Source organism: Ovis canadensis, chromosome 1, assembly GCF_042477335.2.
Source record: "Ovis canadensis isolate MfBH-ARS-UI-01 breed Bighorn chromosome 1, ARS-UI_OviCan_v2, whole genome shotgun sequence".
Taxonomy (NCBI): Eukaryota; Metazoa; Chordata; class Mammalia; order Artiodactyla; family Bovidae; genus Ovis; species Ovis canadensis.
The window spans coordinates 43239712-43260248 of NC_091245.1; the positions used below are offsets into that span (position 1 = coordinate 43239712).

The window sequence follows — 20537 nt, forward strand, 5'->3', positions numbered from 1 at the left end:
TTTGGCCAAATCATTTCATTTTGCCTTATATACTTTATTATAATAGTTGTTAATCAACAGACCCAATGGATATATATTAAAATATGGTAATTTACCAAGCAGAATATAACATAAATTACCTTTGTCTTCTTTCAAGATTTTGTCACATTGAACGTCTTTATTCTTTGGTGCTCCATTAATAGTCTGCATCATCCTTTCTACGTATAAATCATTGCCCAATCTATTTCGACAAAGAGTCTCATAGTTCTTGTTTCTCTGGCTATAAAAAAATAATATATACTCAACTTACTAATAAAAATTAGTTTTTGCCACACATATCTTTTTATATTATACTTTTTATAGAAATTACACTATTTAATGTAGATTGCACTAAAAAGTGAACAATCAAAAAGTGAATCAAAAAGTGAACAATCAAAAATCTTGGAAAAGACTGCATTAAACTGCCTCCAAAGGACTCTTTTACACTATACTCCCCAACATCCCTACAACTTTGAGTACCCACCAATAGTGCAATAGGCCTTGCACCATTTCCACATAGGTTTTATGAACTTTGATACAGACACTCAAAAAAACCACAAATTTCTCTCAAAGTACTACTTTTGTGTCATTCCATAATATGTATTGCAAGTGTGTGTGTGTGTGCTCAGTTGTGCCACACTCTTTGCGACCCCATGGACTGTTGCCTACCAGGCTCCTCTGTCCATGGGATTCTGCAGGCAAGAATACTGGAGGGGATTGCCATTTCTTTCTCTGGGGTTCTTCCTGACCCAGGGATCAAATCCGGGTCTCTTGCATCTCTTGCTTTGGCAGGTGGATTCTTTACCACTAGCATGGCCTGGGAAGCCCTGTACTATGTATTATTTTCATAATTATTTAGTTCTGAGTATTTCTTTGATTTCCATTATGATTTCTCCTTTGGTTCATGGGGAATTCACAAAATGCACTTTTTAACTTTCAAAAGGGTATGTGAATATGTCTCCATGTTTTAGTTGAGATTTATGCTATTAATTTTTAACTTCATTCCACTGTGGTCAGAGAATTTGTCAAGTATCACTTCTTTGAAATTTTTGAAACCTTGCTTCATGGCCTTGTACATGGGTGAGTTGTATAGCATTCCATGTGTGCTTGAAAAGAGTGTGTGTCCTCTAATTGTTGAATTCAGAGTTCTATATATTACCATTAAACTATGGTTTTGGTTCAAATTTTCTATAACTATACTAATTTATCTGATTGACTTATCAATAATTAAGAGAAGCATGTTTATATCTCCTATTTTAATACTTGTCAAGTTTCCAATTTTTGCCTCATATATTGAGGTTAATTTATTAGAAGTTTCATGTTTAGAATTATTATACCTCCTTTATCATTATGAAGTGACTCTATCTCTAATAATGCTATTGGTTTGTTTCTCTGTAAATGATATGTTCTTTACTGTTTTCTTCTGCTTTTAAAATCTTTGGGGGATTATCTTAGTGGTTCAGCGGCTAAGAATGCACCTTCCAATGCAGCAGACATCGTTCAGTCTCTGGTCAGGGTAATAAGATCCCACACGCTGCAGGGAAATGAAGCCAATGCAGCATTGCTGCAGCACCTGTGTGCTGCAACTGGTGAAGGCTGCATGATGCAGCTACTGAGTCCATGTGCTCTAGAGGCCCTGTGCCACAAGGCAGCCCAGTGCCACAATAGAGAGCCCATGTGCTGCAGCAAAGACCCAGAGTAGCCAAAAAAAAGTTTTTCTTTTAATATTTGGTATTTTGCAGTACAATGTATCCGTGTGTGTGTGTATTTCTTTTTTTAAATTTATTTCTATTTCTGTGGAATGGTGTTTTTCAACAGTTTGGGGAAATCTTTGCTGTCTTTGAATAGCACCTCTCTTCCATTCTTTGCATTCTGCCCTTTTGGAAATGATTAGGTGTACGTTAGACCTTTAGCCTATTATCAATAACTATTTAATTTCTCTCTGATGCTTTAGGTATCATTTTTCTCTCCAAGATTTTGTACAACTTAGATCTAAATTTTGATTTATTAAATATCTATTCAATTATGTCTCATTTAAATTTAAATGCTTACTTTTTAAAAACAAAGATTAAAGCTTTGCTTGCTTTTTAATTTTAACAACTATACAAACTAAATTGATTCATGTTGAAGTGAAGTGAAGTGAAGTCGCTCAGTCGTGTCCGACTCTTTGCGACCCTATGAACTGTAGCCCACCAGGCTCCTCTGCCCATGGGATTCTCCAGGCAAGAATACTGGAGTGGGGTACCATTTCCTTCTCCAGGGGATCTTCCCGACCCAGGGATCAAACCCGGGTCTCCCGCATTGCAGCAGATGCTTTAACCTCTGAGCCACCATGTATGGCAAAACCAATACAATATTGGAAAATAAAATAACATAAAATAAAATCTGAAAAAAAAATTGTTTTAAAATGTTTTTGCAATTACCAGTCATCATTTTAATAGTTTCTTAGGGTTAATGATGTTTTAACTCTATCTTATTTTTCTTATAATTTTTTTCATTATTTTTGACTGTGCTAGATCTTCATTGTTGTGTGTGGGCTTTCTCTAGCTGCAGCAAGCGGGAGCTACTCTCTAGCTGCAGTGTGCAGGCTTCTCATTTCAGTGGCTTCTCTTGTTGCGGAGCACAGGCTCTAAGGTGAGCAAGGTTCAGCAGTTGTGGTGCTCAGGCTCAGTAGTTGCAGCACAGGGGCCTACTTGCTCTGAGGCGTGTCGGACAGAACCAGTGCCCCCTACGTCATAAGGTGGACTACTCTCAACTACTGTAACACCAGAGAAGCCCCTTAACTCTTTTATTTAAATATTTCACACATATTTTATACTTTATATTTGGTAACATCATTATCTATAGTCCTCAGGATCTAGATCTAGGATTTCCTATTTTTTTTAACTTCTCACCCATAATGTCTTGTTTCTTTATTGGTAATTTTTACTAAACACACGGAGGAAACCTTAAGAGTCTAACTGGGATATGCCTTCCTCCAGAGAAGAGTTGTACTTCCCTACGATAGTAGCTAGGAGACCCTACTGACCTGGCCCACTTGAGATAACTGAGATCCTTTTAAGGGTCTTGGTTTAATATAAGAGCCTCTTTTTTGATTCTCTCAATTTGGGGGGGATTCAAGACTTACTGGTGGGCTCTAGATCCATGTGCTAATATTATCATTTGCCTCTAGCATCTTTCCCTCTCTGATTTTAGATCATTTATCTATCCCATTGTTATTCTTTTCCTTTCCTTTTTCTGGTCCTACAACTTTTCCCTTATGTCTGATGCGCTTTAAAAAAGTATGTTATTCAAGATCTGATTGTATTATATTTTATAGTCTAAACAATTTTACAATATTTTATATTTGGGTAAAAATAATACCATAAAAATTATGCTAATGATGAATTTTTTAGTACTATGAATCATATTCAAATTATACCTGAAGGCAAATAATCTGAATAACTATAAAATACTAAATAATCTATTTATGTAGCTATATTAATTTAGACAGAGCACACTTCGGAGCAAGGAAAATTATTTGAGATAAAGGGGGGTATTATATAATGATAAAGGGGTCAAGTCTACAAAAAGATGTAACAATCCTTTATGTATATGTGCGTAACAGAACTTCAAAATACATGAGGCAGAAATCCATTTATATTCATTAATAAATAGAAATGGAAAATCTGCTCTCAATAGTAAATTCCATCATATCCCCATAACACATTTTCCCTTCTTAAGTTTAAGTTGTTTTGAATATAAAACTGGCAGTCATTTCTTTTTAAACTGAAAATAATTCATATATGTATAAAAGAAAAAAAATCATTAAAACCTATCCTGAGACTTAGAAGCTTCCTTTATTTCTTTTGTTATTTAACTTGGTAGCTCACCTATTTTTTAAAGAATATGCTAAAGCTATGAGTTTCTCCTCTAGGAAGAACATACAACATATATGCTTTACATGTGATTTCATGGGGTACATGTTTATCCAGAAATCCTCAAAGACAGAAACAAGAATAGTGCCCTCTGATTTAGCATTTAAATTACAAAAGCAATGTAAACAATTAAAACACACATACCTTACTTTCTCAGCTTCTTCAGATTCTACAGAAAACATAACTGTTGGTAGATTAAAAAAGTTCATTGTTTCTGTCTCTGTGAGAATTATCTCTATAGTCTTCTCCAGGTCTTCTTTTGTTATAATTTTTCCAGGTGTTGTCCTCATAACTCGTAAATCTAAAATACATAACTTAATGAAAATAATTTACTAACTGCTAATTTTAATCTTCATCAAAATGTCATGATGAGTCATACATCACAGGTGGCTTTATATGCTACAAGAATATGTCATGTTGTGAGATGTAGTCTATTTAAACTTTCTGAAGCCAAACTGGATCCTATGGCTCATAAACCGTCTCTGCTGCTGATATATCAAGCTTACTCCAATATCAAGTGTATAGTCATGACTACAAGGGCATCCCATTACATCTATCCCGTAATATTAACAGGGAGATTGAGGTGAATGACTGCTGATACAATGCAAAAGGAATATGGACAAGTATATTTCCCAAATAATATGCAACCCTTCTCTGAGTCCTGAAGCTAATTTCTTGTCTATATCTAATATCTTGTCTATATCTTCTTGTCCTTCTTATCTGTTGACTTTTGATTTAGATGATAGCCCACCTCTAATCATCTAATCTTATCTTCACCAAGAGCTCAAAAGATTCTCCAATGAAAGTTGTGGTTAAATACGGGAGAAAAACAGACTTAATATCCATGCAAAAAATACATTGAAAAGAGTTAATCTCAAGTCTGTAGTCTAGTCAGAAGTCCAAGGTTCTTAAAAAATTTCACTGAGGACAGAGTTTCAGGGCTGGGAGTTTGAACTTGGTTGTGTGGGTAATAAAGGAGCCATGACAAGGGTATATAGGTCAGAATTCAACATTTTCTGTTAAAAATTAGGGTGAGAAGCAGGGATCCATGAGATTCTGACATGGGTAAAGCTTAAATAGGCAAAGGGTATAAACTTTCCAGAGATTAAGGCTTAGTCTCCTTAAGAAGGTCCAGAGTATGAGAAAAACACCTTTTTCATAGTCTAAAAAAAAATGCAAGCTACTAATTCCACAAATCAATCACCAACATTTGAAATTGATAAATAAATTAGAGTATACTCATCTATGAATATTAAGTAGTAATTAAATATGATATTAAAATTATGAAAATGTTTGTGATAAAATGTTAAGTGACTAAATAGTCCATGACAAAATCCATGGTATGATTGTAACAATTAAAATACTAGTGCCCATGGAGAAGCTGAGGAAACAAAATTTTAAATTACCAATCCTTTATAGTATTGGATAATTCTTTTTTAAAATGTTTTTTAATTTTTATTATTTATGCAATAAATTTAAAATGAGGGAGAAATGATTTATATAAGTAAATCTACCTACATAGCAGATATAGGATAAGTGAAAAAGTAAATAGTGAAAAGTAAATAAGTGAAAAAGTAAAAAGTAAATGGACACAACTGGAGATATATCTAGTCCAAACTGTTAGTTTGATCAATGAAGAAAATGAGAAACAGACAGGCTAAGTGAGAAGTTTAAAGTCCCACAGGCAGTTTTGAGCTCTTCTCTAAACTTCCTTTCTTTAAGACTGTCAGGTCTTCATCTATGATTTAGTTACATATACCTCAAAGTAGCTATGACCAAAATAGACAGCATATTAAAAAGCAGAGCCATCACTTTGCCAACAGAGGTCCATATAGTCAAAGCTATGGTTTTTCCAGTAGTCATGTATGGATGTGAGAGTTGGACTATAACGGAGGCTGAGCATTGAAGAATTGATGCTTTCGAATTGTGGTGCTGGAGAAGACTCTAGAGTACCTTGGGCTGAAAAGATATTTAAACCAGTCTATCCCAAAGGAAATTAACCCTGAATATTCACTGGAAGGACAGAAGGTAAAGGTGAAGTTTCAATACTATGGCCATCTCTTGTGAAGAGGCTACTCATTGGAAAAGACCCTGATGCTGGGAAAGACTGAAGGCAAAAGAAGGGAGTGACAGAAGATAAGTTAGTTAGATAACATCAACAACTTAATGAACATGAATTTGAGCAAACTCTGGGAGATAATGGAGGACAAAGGAACCTGGTGTGTTACAAACAGTCCATGGGGTCACAGAGAGTTGGACATGACTTAGCAACTGAACAACAACCTCAAAGTACCATTATGACACAGATATGCTAATTATAAAAATGAATGATCTTACAGTAGATAGAACCAATAGAGTAACACCTTAGTTACCTACCATGATTGAGGAAAGTAGTAGTTTTCTTTTACTTAGTGGCAGAGGATCTACTATTCATAGACAAAACCCTAGGATGGCAGGAAGAATTTTTGTCTGGCTCTCTCTAGCAACCTTTGTATGAATGTTGGTTGAATATGTTATATATTGAGAAACTGCTTCAAACTCCACTATATACCTATAGGATTTGTCTATTCATCGACCAGATACCCTAACCGTAAATGGACTTTAAACCAGATTTAACTACATATCACTCTCCACCTAGAAACACATCGCAATATATCAATCTGCCTTGTCTGTTCTTATTTACTGCTGGTGATGGAGGGAGCATGGTTCCACTCCTGACGATTTTTACAGAAGGAAGAAGCTCTAGAATGATAATCTTGGTTCTTCTCCACACCTTTACTCATGATTCCCATTGAGAGGGTTGTGGTAGGCCTGAGATGGTCTGATGTTTTATTGAATGGGTGGGTAAGTCTGTCAAATTTGAGAGTTTAACAGTGGGCTTTTATTCATAATGTGATATTCTGGCTCTAATATACCATATCTACATTTATTACAGTTTTCAATTAATTCAGAACTGCATAGGGGAAAGGGATGTCATTACTTGGCTACCTTCAAAGACCCCAGTAGCTAATCATCTGTGAAGCCTTCCTTGGCCTCTGCAAAAGCTAGAATTGGTGTGATAAAACTGCAGTGCAATTCAGTCACATAAGCATCTTATTCTCACCCTTCCTCACAAATTACATATGTATCAAGACTCTTATGAGTTCACGTAAAAGATAGCTATTATTATTCAATTGTTCTGTGAGACCATCTACAATCTATAGGTAAGATGATGTTTTGGCTCCTACCTTGCCATTAAAACCATAAGCTTTTGTAACCATAAGCCTCCTTTTGGTTATACAGTAAAAAGAATGGTTCTCAAACTTTAGCATGCAACAGAATTATCTGGAGAACTGATTAAAGTAAAGACTGCTGTGACTCACCCTTAGACATTTTTTTAACATTTAATAAATATTAATTTTAGAATAGTTTTACATATATAGAGATCCACAAGAATATTACAGAGTTACTGTATACCCTGTACCCAGTGTTTCCTATTGTTAACATTACTTTGGTACCTTTATCACAACTAATAAACCAAAACTGATGCTTCATTATTAACAAAAGTGAATACTCTATCCCAATTTCCTTAATTTTTAACCAATGTCATTTTCCTTTTTCAGGATATATTGTAGGATAAATTATGTACATGTATCTACATGTAGGATATATTATGTTTATCGATTGTGTCTCCTTAAGTTTCCCGACACTCTGACGATTTCTCAAACTTCCCTTGTTTTGATGACCTTGAGTTTTGAGGAATACTGGTCATGTATTCTGTAGAATGTCCATCAGTTGGGTTTGTCTGATATCAGACAGGTTATGGATTTCTAGGAGGAAGACTACAGAGGTAAAGTGTCATTCTCATCATATCATATCAAGTGTACATGCTATCAACAATGACTTACTACTGATGATGTCCACCTTGACCTGAGGTAGACTTTGTCAGCTTTCTCTGCGTTAAAGTTGCTCTTTCCCTCCCCTTCTACATCCTGTACTTCTTAGAAGGAAGTTGATATGCAAAGCCCACATTTAAATGAGACAGTTAAGCTCCACCTTCTTGAAGGATAAACGTCTATATAAATCATTTGGAATTCTTTTGTATACATTTGTTCTCAATCATTAATTTAATCAGTCATTCATTTGAATCACTATGGACTCATGGATATTTACTTTATACTTTGGGTTGTTAATCCACTATTACATAACATATTTTGTTCTTGAAATTATTCCTCCTATTACCATCACAAGATGTTGGCTGCTATGTCCTTTTCACATACCTCAGATTTTTTGTTTGTTTAATGTAGTTTTTTCTCTTTAACACTTGTTTCAGTTCAGTTCAGTTCAGTCGCTCAGTCGTGTCTGACTCTTTGCGACCTCCTGAACCGCAGCATGTCAGGCCTCCGTGTCCATCACCAACTCCCGGAGTCCACCCAAACCCATGTCCATTGAGTCGGTGATGCCATTCAACCATCTCATCCTCCGTTGTCCCCTTTTCCTCCTGCCCTCAATCTTTCCCAGCATCAGGGTCTTTTCAAATGAGTCAGCTCTTCGCATCAGGTAGCCAAAGTATTGGAGTTTCTAACACTTGTTTACTTTCTGATTTACCTTATATATTCTCTGTTCCAGTCTAGAAGCAGTCATTTCTCTAAAGACTCCTGGTTCCTTTTATTGGAGAACAGTATCAGAAACCAAGATCTGGGCACTGGGTATGCTTGTTGCTATAGGGGTGTCATTTCTTCTAGGCTTTCTTAGCAGACAGGGCTTAAGAAATATTTGTGTCTATAGTAAACCCCCCGCTCAACCACACACATATAATCTGTATATACATTAAGCTAAACATTAGTTTACTCTTTCTGATTCTCACTCAGTATCATATGGATAATTCTAAACTTCTCCCCTTGTTTGCCTGCAATCTCCAACTCCAATGACAGTGAAAAAATCTAGTTCGTACTATCTGCCTTCCACTTATTTACATGTTTAATACTAGTATATACGTACAATGCTTCAGATTGTTAACTCACACTCCAATGGAAAATGAATCTATCAAATAAGAGTATGGAGGCTATGTGTACTTCCATGTTTTTAATCTTCTAATCTCCATCAATTTCAATGTTACTTAGGGCTATACCTCCCCTGACACCCAGTCTCTCAGTGAAGTTGTCATGTATTTGTAAAGCAGTTAGATTCTTATGTCACAGTTTGTATTTCATTCTGGGTGCTCCGATCTCTTGAGTTTGTTTTTTTTTCAATGTAGTATATTAAGGTTGACTCTCTGTACTGTAAGAGTCTATGGATTTTGATAAAAGTTTAATGTCATGTGTCCACTACTATGGAATCACACAGAATAGTTTCACCATCCTAAAAAAATCCACTGCACATTTCTTTTCATATGGACTATTTCTTTGATGTTCAGGATTCATTCTATGATAATTAAATCAGAATTCTGGACATGTGATCTAGGTTATCAGTATTTTTAATACTAATTTATAAAAGTGTTATATATTAGAAGCATGTGGGAAATTTTTAAATATACCCAAAAGTGTGTTAGAGTAGGACTGAACCAGCTTGTAAGGGGCAATTATTAAATTATCAGGAATTTTGTAAGCTAATCATTAAATAGTTATTATTCAAAATTAAATTATATAAACTTACAACTAAATACATATCAAAAACAAAGATAATAACCACTCAAAACTTATCACTTTCTACATTATTAAATTGTATTATTCTCTAGACTCTTGCAGTTATTTATATTTATTGCATCTGTATGGTAAAAATATTGAATAACAATGTTTCACTAAGCATGTCTTGCAAGCTTCCCACTCAGAAATTTCATGTTGGTAGCTTGAATTTGTTGGGGGTGAAGATATTTATACCACAGAAATTGGCAAATACTACAAATCAGGACTTTCTCTACTTCAGAGTAGGTTAGTTTTATACTTATCAGCACACCACTGCTTATGCCTAACCCCCTCTGCCAGATAGTCCTATATGTTGGCCTAGAGTAAGACATGGAGAAGGCAATGGCACCCCACTCCAGTACTCTTGCCTGGAAAATCTCATGGACAGAGGAGCTTGGTGGGCTGCAGTCCATGGGGTCGATAAGAGTCGGGCACAACTGAGCAACTTCACTTTCACTTTCCACTTTCATGCATTGGAGAAGGAAATGGCCAATCCACTCCAGTGTTCTTGCCTGGAGAATCCCAGGGATGGGGGAGCCTGGTGGGCTGCTGTCTATGGGGTCGCACAGAGTTGGATACGACTGAAGCGACTTAGCAGCAGCAGAGTAAGACATGAGTGTAGGAAATTTTTAAAGGTATATAGATTATGTTACTGAGCATTCAAGATTTAGAAATGTGACTCTAAATGAGTTGCCAGGTCATCAGTTCAGTTCAGTTCAGTCACTTGGTCATGTCCGACTCTTTGGGACCCCATGAACAGCAGCACGCCAGGCCTCCCTGTCCATCACCAACTCCTGGAGTTCACCCAAACCCATGTCCATTGAGTCAGTGATACCATCCAACCATCTCATCCTCTGCCGTCCCCTTCTCCTCCTGCTTTCAATCTTTCCCAGCATCAGGGTCTTTGCAAATAAGTCAGCTCATCTCATCAGGTGGCCAAAGTATTGGGAGTTTCAGCTTCAACATCAGTCCTTCCAATGAACACCCAGGACTGATCTCCTTTAGGATGGACTGGTTGGATCTCCTTGCAGTCCAAGGGACTCTCAAGAATCTTTTCCAACACTGTAGTTCAAAAGTATCAATTCTTCGGCACTCAGCTTTCTTTATAGTTCAACTCTCACACCCATGTATGACTGCTTGAAAAACCAGAAGTAGAATTGTTTGGGTGTACTCACTTACAGAGGCTTGACTTTGCAGTTAGAATTAGCCAGCAAACCAAGATGATATAAGCATCAATATTATTCTTCAACACTTCTGGAGGTGAAGTTTTTATACTTTTGATTGTTTTTGTTGGAAACAAGTAGAGGTAGTAACTGTGCATGGGATTCTCCAGGCAAGAACACTGGAGTGGATTGACATGCCCTCCTCCAGGGGATTTTCCCAATCCAGGGATCGAACCTGTATCTCTTAAGTCTCTTACATCAGCAGCTGGGTTCTTTACTACTAGTACCATCTGGGAAGTCCTTAGAGGTAGGCTTCAAGGCAAATTGTAACATAAAGATTATTGTCTTTTTCTTAAGAGCAATGAAAATTCATTGAAGGGTTTTAAGCAGTGAGAATGCAGTTAAGATTGCTAAAAATATCATTGTAATAGGGATAGAGTAGGATAATTAAATAGTTAGTTTAGAAATCCCTCTAAGGAATTAAAGACAGAAAGGGACTTTTAAGGGAGTTTGGGGAGACTGTTGTAAACTACTGACCACTCAAGAAAAGAATCTACTAATCTAGCAAAAATCCATGCTACCTTGAAGAAAGACCAGGTGCATCTAAGCACCAGGCACATTCAAGCCACAAACTCCGATTGTTAAAACACAGGACAATATATACAGGGTCTCAATCTTGTTATTAATACATGAAGTCAGGAAGTTAATGATTCTTGAAAAGTAGCATTCCTGTATGTAGTCAAGACAGAAACACACGTGAAAAGGGAAAGAAAGTAGGTGAAAGGGGACGTTATACCAAAACCTGAGATGAATTACTGTGTGGTGGTGGTGTAGTCACTAAGTTGTGTCTAACTCTTGTGACTCCATGGACTGAAGCCCACCAGGCTCCTCTGTCCATGGGATTTCCCAGGGAAGAATACTACAGTGGGTTGCCATTTCCTTCTCTAGGGGAACTTCCTAACCCAGGAATTGAACCCAGGTCTCCTGCATTGCGGGTGGATTCTTTACTGACTAGGCCACCATATGTCACCATCCTTCTAATAATATAGATCTGATTTAAATAGTGTCATGACAGTCCCCATTAGAACATATGTCAAAGGAAGAACTAATGATGCAAGCCATGCTGTCTACCCAAAAATGAGGAAGAAGATTATCTTCTTCCCTGCCCACTTATTCTTTAACTCTAAAAAAGCAAAAGCCCTTTTTGTTCTCAGGGCTGTGCTCCCTTGTTGGCCTGCTTGTAGCTCTCACAGGAATCCTGTGCTTATATAAATTCACTCTTGTCTATCTTTGCCTCACATTGAATTCTTTCTGCAAGGAGACAAAAGAATCTAAGCTTCATTAAAGTCCTGGCACAAGGTGAGCAGTTTCAATTAAAAGACAGTGGATTTGAGTTCCCTCTCAAGTTAGGGAATTGTAGGTTCAAGCCCCAATATGAGGTGTGGCTGAGTTTGAGTCGCAGCCAAGGAGTGTGGTTTCAACTCTGCATGTAGTTTGGAAAAAATTGGAAGGTGGCAAGAATATATGTGGAGACTGCTGGGGGAGGTTATGGCAATAATTTAATTCTCTTTCTTCCATCCTGAGAGGATGGGCTTCTTCCTACAACAGATATTCCTAATTTTGTCTTAATTTTCACTGCTAAGCCTTTCTCTCTTCTGAGGCCTCTTTCCATTAATACTGCCTGAAAAATCAAGTATTTGGCTTTTCCAGCCTCTCTTGAAGCTGGTGGTGGCAGTGTGACACAGTTCTGGCCAGTGAGATAAAAGCAGAAATACACAGGAAAAAGGAAAGCTTCTGGGAAATGTTTACTCTCCTGATAAATGAGGGAGATGGAACTGGTGCCCAGAGTTGGGAGGTATTATGAGGTCCTGTGGCAAGAAATGAGAAAAGGCTGAAAAAAGAACAGCAGAGATGCCAGTTCTGATTCTGATATGACTGTGCCACAAACGCAAAGCCAAAAGCTATCTACCTTTCAGTTCAGTTCAGTTCAGTTGCTCAGTCATGTCCGACTCTTTGAGATCCCATGGACTGCAGCACACCAGGCTTCCCTGGCCATCACCAACTTCCAAAGCTTGCTCAAAATCAAGTCCATTGAGTCAGTGATGCCATCCAACCATCTCATCCTCTGTCATCCCCTTCTCCTCCTGCCTTCAATCTTTCCCAGCATCAGGGTCTTTTCCAATGAATCAGTTCTTCTCATAGGTGGCCAAAGTATCAGAGCTTCAGTTTCAGCATCAGTCCTTCCAATGAATATTCAGGACTGATTTCCTTTAGGATTTACTGGTTTGATCTCCTTGCAGTCAGTCCAAGGGACTCTCAAGAGTCTTCTCCAACACCACAGTTCAAAAGCATAAATTCTTTGGTGCTCAGCTTTCTTTATGGTCCAATTCTCACATCCATACATGACTACTGGAAAAACCATAGCTTTGACTAGACAGACCTTTGTTCACAAAGTAATGTCTCTGCTTTTTAATATGTTGTTTAGGTTGCTCATAGTTTTTCTTCCAAGGAGCAAATGTCTTTTAATTTCATGGCTGCAGTTAACCATCTGCAGTGATTTTTGAGCCCCCCAAAACAAAGCCTGTCACTGTTTCTATGTTTCCCCATCTGTTTTTCATGAAGTGATGGGACCAGATGCCATGATCTTCAGTTTTTGAATGTTGAGTTTTAAGCCAGCTTTCTCAATTTCCTCTTTCGTTTTTATCAAGAAGCTCTTCAGTTCCTCTTCCCTTTCTGCCATAAGGGTGGTGTCATATGCATATCTGAGGTTATTGATATTTCTCCTGGTCATCTTGATTCCACCTTGTGCTTCATCCCACCCAGCATTTCACATGATGTACTCTGTATATAAGTTAAATATGCAGAGTGATAATATACAGCCTTGATGTACTCCTTTCCCAATTTAAAACAATCCATTGTTCCATGTCGGGTTCTAACTGTTGCTTCTTGACCTGCGTACAGATTTCTCAAGAGGCAAGTCAGGTGGTCTGGTATTCCCATCTCTTGAAGAATTTTCCACAGTTTGTTGTGATCCACATAGTCAAAGTCTTTGGCGTAGTCAATAAAGCAGAAGTAGATGTTTTCCTGGAACTCTCTTGCTCGTTTGATAATCCAATGGATATTGGCAATTTGATCTTTGGCTCCTCTGCCTTTTCTAAATCCAGCTTAAACATCTGAAAGTTCTCAGTTCACGTACTGTTGAAGGTCTGGAAGTAATAGCAACTCCATATATATCTACCTTTAACTTCCTTTAATGTGGAAAAACCGTCTTCGTTTAAGCTAATGGTTGTTGGGTATTCTGTTAGTTGTCAGAAGCGTTCTGTTACATAGTCTAACACCAGAAAGAAAAGTTCATTAAGCACTTTTTCTATAAATATTTTAACTAATCCTTCATCGTCATCTCAGAGGAAAAGATATCCATACCACACTCCAACACAAGTGTTCCTCAAGGAACTAGCCACTTCTTCCAGTGCTTTAGTCAACCACTATTTCCTCTTTGATCTTCACTCATATTACCTCATGTTTTCTCTTCTACCTAGAATGAGTCTCTCCAATTTGTTCTCCTGACAAATTACTAATTATCTTTAAAAGTCCAATTCAAAAGTCAATAATGTTCTTTATGAATGTTCTCCTGCTTTTTACTTTCCACCTCATAGTAATCTTTTCTAAGTGTTCCCATCACATTCTACTTATGTCTCACCACTAAATCGATCACAGTATATCAGAATTATTTGTCTCCTGAGTTAGAAGCTGAGCTTTTTTAAACAGGGTTTGTGATTACTGAGGCTGTTGGTGCAAGGGAGTCACTTGAGAATTTTTTTAAAAATATAAACATTACCCTGATAATTCTCATGTAGCTGTTGCACAAGCCAGCATTTGGGAATGATTACCATAGTTCTTCTGTCTCAAGCACCCAAAAAATAATGAGCACATTTACAAAGAAATAATAAACTGTTACTTAAATGAAAGATTGGATTCTCATTACCTGTAAAACTAGACAATCTTTCCCGTTTAAAGGATGGTTCTTCTAGGTCTTCTGCCATTGATTCACTAGTGGATACACTTGACTTAGAAACTGTGCTGCTTCCTAAAACTGACCTTTAGCAATGAAAAACAACATTATTTACTTATTCATATGTCCTTAGGGCAATTAAATGTATAAATGAAAACTATCAGATACACATAGAGAAATCAAATACACTATAATCACATAAGCAAAAGTGATAAAATAATTCTTTAAAAATTAAGTTGACGATTAGTGTTCTTTAAGTAAAAGTCTTAAAGTCCTTTTGTCTAAAGTCTATGTCTAAAGTCTTTCAATGGATTCCCAACAGTATGTTTAGGATAAAAATCTAAAATACAGCCTATCTACTGAGATTCTCCATCTTATCATCATATCACTATTCTTTTATTTTTTAAAAGTTCCTCAACCTTATGGAGCTCTCTTACCTCAGGGCCTCAGCCTGGAATACTCTGCCTTTAATTTTCACCAGGTTTCTGCTCATTATTCAAATCCCATCTTAAATGCACTTTTATTCAATTTGATAAATGTCTTCTCAAAATTAGTAAAGTTTATATATTTGGTGGGAAATCAATATATTGAAGAGTCCAAAAATAATTTCCTTTAAACATAGGAACTTAACATTACTCCGTGATATTACATACTTTTTCCTTTCTATTTATAGTTTCAACTGGCCTCCAAAAGGTTGGGCTCAGTTTATTGGAACATCCTTTATTTTGCACAGAACTCCCATGGCATCTGTATGCCAATTTGGAGGTAGATTCTAGACAGCATATTTTCTCCTAAAATTTCGTGCTTAGTTAACATCTAGAACTTTTAATTTGTCAGATTGAAAGCTACACACTAACGTACTTCCCCATAATCTTTAGATTGTTTTAGGAGTACTGTTTTATTATCGCAAAGATTGAACTTCTCTATTGGAAGCTCTAAAATTTTTCAATTATGTAAGTATCTGCATATGTAAATGCAAAACATATGATTTACCAAAAAGTTATAAAACAAGACAGAAATCAAAGCATAGGAGAATAAGGATTTGTATGGAAGAATAGGGAGGAAAAAAAGGGAAGCCTCTAAACTGCAGCATAGAAGAAATTGAAGAAAACTAAAGAAATATGTCTGTAATGCTAGGTCCCATCTTTTTGGTTCCTCAGGAAATCTTGAGTAAAATATATATATGTTTTCGCACAAATGTGTTGGTAGGAGTATAAATGTAAGCCCCACATCTAGTTAAAACAAAAGATGAAAACAAGAGGTGGAACACTAGGGTGGGAGAGCAGAGCTGGCAGACAGGACAACTGACATCTAACTTCCACATGTGCAACTTAAATGAAAATATGTAATAAGATAAACACAAAGAAGCATAGAATAGTATACTCTACCTTGTAAACTGCCCTAACATACTAGGATTTAATGTGTTCTGATAAAGGCTATAGGAAGCTATAAAGTCTGAGGTATGTGATCCGTCTTGTGAAGTCAATAGTTTATTTGGCTTTCCTGTACCGGAATATGGATCTGGATGGTAAAGAGGTTTGGGAGTAACATCAACTCCATGTATATCAGTCACCTGTAGAAAATAGTGATTTAAAATAAAATAAGTAAAAAAGATGGGATTTCTGTATTACAAGTTCTAAAACTAGAGATAAAAATGGTAGAGAAAAAGATAAAGTGTGTAGGATAGGACAAACATGGACAATTGAATGATAAAAGATTTTATGTTTAAAAAACTTCTTAACTGAGGTAATACAACTTTAAAAAAATCTCATTCATGTTTTATTTATATACAAGTAATACATATTAATTTTGAGAAATTTAATTAATTTTGAGAAAATTTAAAAATGTAGAAAGATAATTCAGATAGTTAATATTTTGGTATATTTAACTTTATGTATAATTTTTTAAAAACCCACAATTTTCATTTAATATTTTATTAATAAACATTACCCAAGTTACTACACATTTTTGGCTTATGTGTCTTTGGCTAATTTTCTGTATATGAAATTTAACACATACAGAAATGTAATTAAAACATAACAATATAGTTAAATAATATAAAGTAAAACATTGTTATAATTGCAACTGAAGTAAAAAATTAGAACATTTAAAGAACCTCTAGGAGACTTTGCTCCTTCTAGACAAAAACAGCTCCACTGGTTTTTGCTCCTTCTATGTTACGGCCTCTCCCTCCCTCCCCAGTGAATATCATTAACTTGATTTTGGTAGTTATTTTCTTTTTCTTTTAAATAGTTTTTTTAAGTATGCATTCCTAAATAACAGCATTTACTTTTCAAAACTTATATTGAAGTAATATATACATAGACTTATACACATAAATGTACAGCTTAATATATTCTCATAAACAGAAGATACCCAGGTAACTACCATTCAGACTTAGAAATAGAAAACTACCAGCATGTTAGAAGTTCCTTCCCTAAGAGTCACCATCTCTTACACCAAAGGTAATGATTATTTTGACTCTGTGGATTACTTTGGCCTGTTTGTAAACTTTATTTTGATGAAATCAGGAAGCAGGTACCCTTGATATCTGGTTTCTTTTGTTCAAAATTATATCCACATTTGTGAGAGCCATTCATATGGTTAAGTAGAGTTGCAGATGGTTAATTTTCACTGTTGTACAATATTCCATTGTGTCAATATATCACAATTTATTTATTGTTCACAGATTTTCTGTAGTTTCCCAATTTTTGTCTAGTACAAATGACGCCACTATTAAGACGGATGTGCATGTGTTTTGCCGACTATACTGTATGAATTTATGTTGGGTGTATACCTGAGTGAGATTCCTGGGTAGTGAATTATTTTTATGTTCACATATAGTAGATACTGCTAAAAGGTTTTCCTCCCAAGTGGTTCCCACCAACAAAGTATGAGAGAGTTCTGGTTGCTACAGATTTTGGTTAGCACTTAGTATTTACCTAGTTTGGCAAGACAATTCAGTTTTTAAAATTTATAATAGTCATATATTGCGACTGAATTATCTGACATCTTCTGTTCAGCAGCTCATTTTTATTTATCTCTCCATATTGTTGCATATATAATTGTTTATAATCACCAATAATTTATCGGTGATTGGTTGTATCTGTTGGATTAGCATATCTTATTTTATTTATCCGTTTTACTTTTCAGTTCAGTTCAGTTCAGTTCAGTCGCTCAGTCGTGTCTGACTCTTTGCAACCCCATGAATTGCAGCATGCCAGGCCTTCCTGTCCATCACCAACTCCTGGAGTTCACTCAGACTCACGTCCATCGAGTCAGTGATGCCATCCAGCCATCTCATCCTCTGTCGTCCCCTTCTTCTCCTGCCCCCAATCCCCCCCAGCATCAGAGTCTTCTCCAATGAGTCAGCTCTTCACATGAGGTGGCCAAAGTACTGGAGTTTCAGCTTCAGCATCATTCCCTCCAAAGAAATCCCAGGGCTGATCTCCTTCAGAATGGACTGGTTGGATCTCCTTGCAGTCCAAGGGACTCTCAAGAGTCTTCTCCAACACCACAGTTCAAAAGCATCAATTCTTCAGCACTCAGCCTTCTTCACAGTCCAACTCTCACATCCATACATGACCACAGGAAAAACCATAGCCTTGACTAGATGGACCTTAGTCGGCAAAGTAATATCTCTGCTTTTGAATATGCTATCTAGGCTGGTCATCACTTTTCTTCCAAGGAGTAAGCGTCTTTTAATTTCATGGCTGCAGTCACAATCTGCAGTGATTTTGGAACCCCAAAAAATAAAGTCTGACACTGTTTCCCCATCTATTTCCCATGAAGTGATGGGACCGGATGCCATGATCTTCGTTTTCTGAATGTTGAACTTTAAGCCAACTTTTTCACTCTCCACTTTCACTTTCATCAAGTGGCTTTTTAGTTCCTCTTCACTTTCTGCCATAAGGGTGGTGTCATCTGCATTGACACTGAATTGTTTCCAGTTTTTGGCCATCATGAAAACTGTTTCAATAAATATTTATGTAAAAGCATATTGTTATACACAAGAATGCATTTCTGTAAGGGACAGATAGATGTGGCATTGATGAGTCAACATGATTAGATAACACCAAACTCTTTTCCAAGTTGACTGTAAGCTGTTCATGATTACCAGCATTGTGACAGTTGCTGTTTTTCTATATTCTCATCAACAACTAGCATTGTCAGATTTAAAAATTTAAACTAGTATGGGTATAGGTATACAGGTATCTCATTTTGACTTTTTCATAAAGTTGAACTTCTTTTCATATGCTTATTCCCATTCTGACTTCCTTTCTTGGAGGAAAATGTCCCATACATGTCCTTTACACACTTTTCTATTGAGTTCTGTCTCTTTAAAATTTACATTAGAGTTCATTAAACATCCTGCAGTCATGAAATTAAATGACGGTTGCTTCTTGGAACGAAAGCTAGAATATCCCATGGACAGAGGAGCCTGGCAGGCTACAGTCCATGGGGTCGCAAAGGGTCGGACACAACTGAGCGACTTCACTTCATTAAACATCCTGCAGTCATGAAATTAAAAGACGGTTGCTTCTTGGAAGGAAAGCTAGAAAATCCCATGGACAGAGGAGCCTGGCAGGCTACAGTCCATGGGGTCGCAAACAGTCGACACAACCGAGCGACTTCACTTCACTTCACTTCACTTCATTAAACATCCTGCAGTCATGAAATTAAAAGACGGTTGCTTCTTGGAAGGAAAGCTATGATAAACCTGCTGCTGCTGCTGCTTCAGTCGTATCCGACTCTGTGTGACCCCATAGATGGCAGCCCACCAGGCTCCTCCATCCCTGGGATTCTCCAGGCAAGAACACTGGAGTGGGTTGCCATTTCCTTCTCCAATGCATGAAAGTGAAAAGTGAAAGTGAAGTCTCTCAGTCGTGTCCAACTCTTAGCGACCCCATGGACTGCAGCCCACCAGGCTCTTCCATCCATGGGATTTTCCAGGTAAGAGTACTGGTGCCATTGCCAGTGTAAAACACTACGATCAACAGTCAGAAAACTAAGATCATGGCATCCAGCCCCATCACTTCATGGCAAATAGATGGGGAAACAATGGAAACGGTGTCAAATTTTATTTTCTTGGGCTCCAAAATCGCTGCAGGTGGTGACTGCAGCCATGAAATTGAAAGACGCTTACTCCTTGGAAGAAAAGCCATGATCAACCTAGACAGTATATAAAAACCAGAGACATTACTTTGGCGACAAAGATTCATCTAGTCAAAGCTATGGTTTTTCCAGTAGTCATGTATGGATGTGAGAGTTGGATCATAAAGAGAGCTGAGCAGTAAAGAATTGATGCTTTTGAACTTCGCAGTTGGAGAAAATTCTTGAGTCTCTTGGACAGGAAGGAGATCAAACCAGTCAATCCGAAAAGAAACCAACCCTGAATATTCATTGGAAGGACTGAAGCTGAAGCTGAAGCTCCAATACTTTGGCCACCTGATGAGAAGAGCTGACTCATTAGAAAAGACCCTGATGCTGGGAAAGATTGAAGGCAAAAGGAGAAGGCGATGGCAGAGGAAGACGGTTAGATAGCATCACCCATTCAATATGAACAAACTCTTGAGAGACAAGAGAGCCTGGTGTGCTGCAGTCCACAGAGTCACAAAGAGCCAGACATGACTTAGTGACTGAACTACAACAAAATGTTCTGACTATGAATCTTTTCTGTTTTATGTGTTGAAAATGTCATCTTTCACTTTATGGCTTCATTTTCCTTCTTGCTGTTGTTCAGTCACTCAGTCATGTCCAGCTT

The 20537-nt window shown here is 36.9% G+C and overlaps 1 protein-coding gene across 1 annotated transcript in view; it reads right to left on the reverse strand.

Annotated features, from left to right (window-relative positions):
* DNAI4 (dynein axonemal intermediate chain 4) overlaps positions 1–20537 on the reverse strand; it is a 107997-nt gene that overhangs the window by 67359 nt on the left and 20101 nt on the right. Inside the window, 4 exon segments of the mRNA XM_069594052.1 lie at positions 120–259; positions 4080–4236; positions 14747–14859; positions 16162–16346. Coding sequence (XP_069450153.1) covers positions 120–259; positions 4080–4236; positions 14747–14859; positions 16162–16346 — 595 coding nt within the window.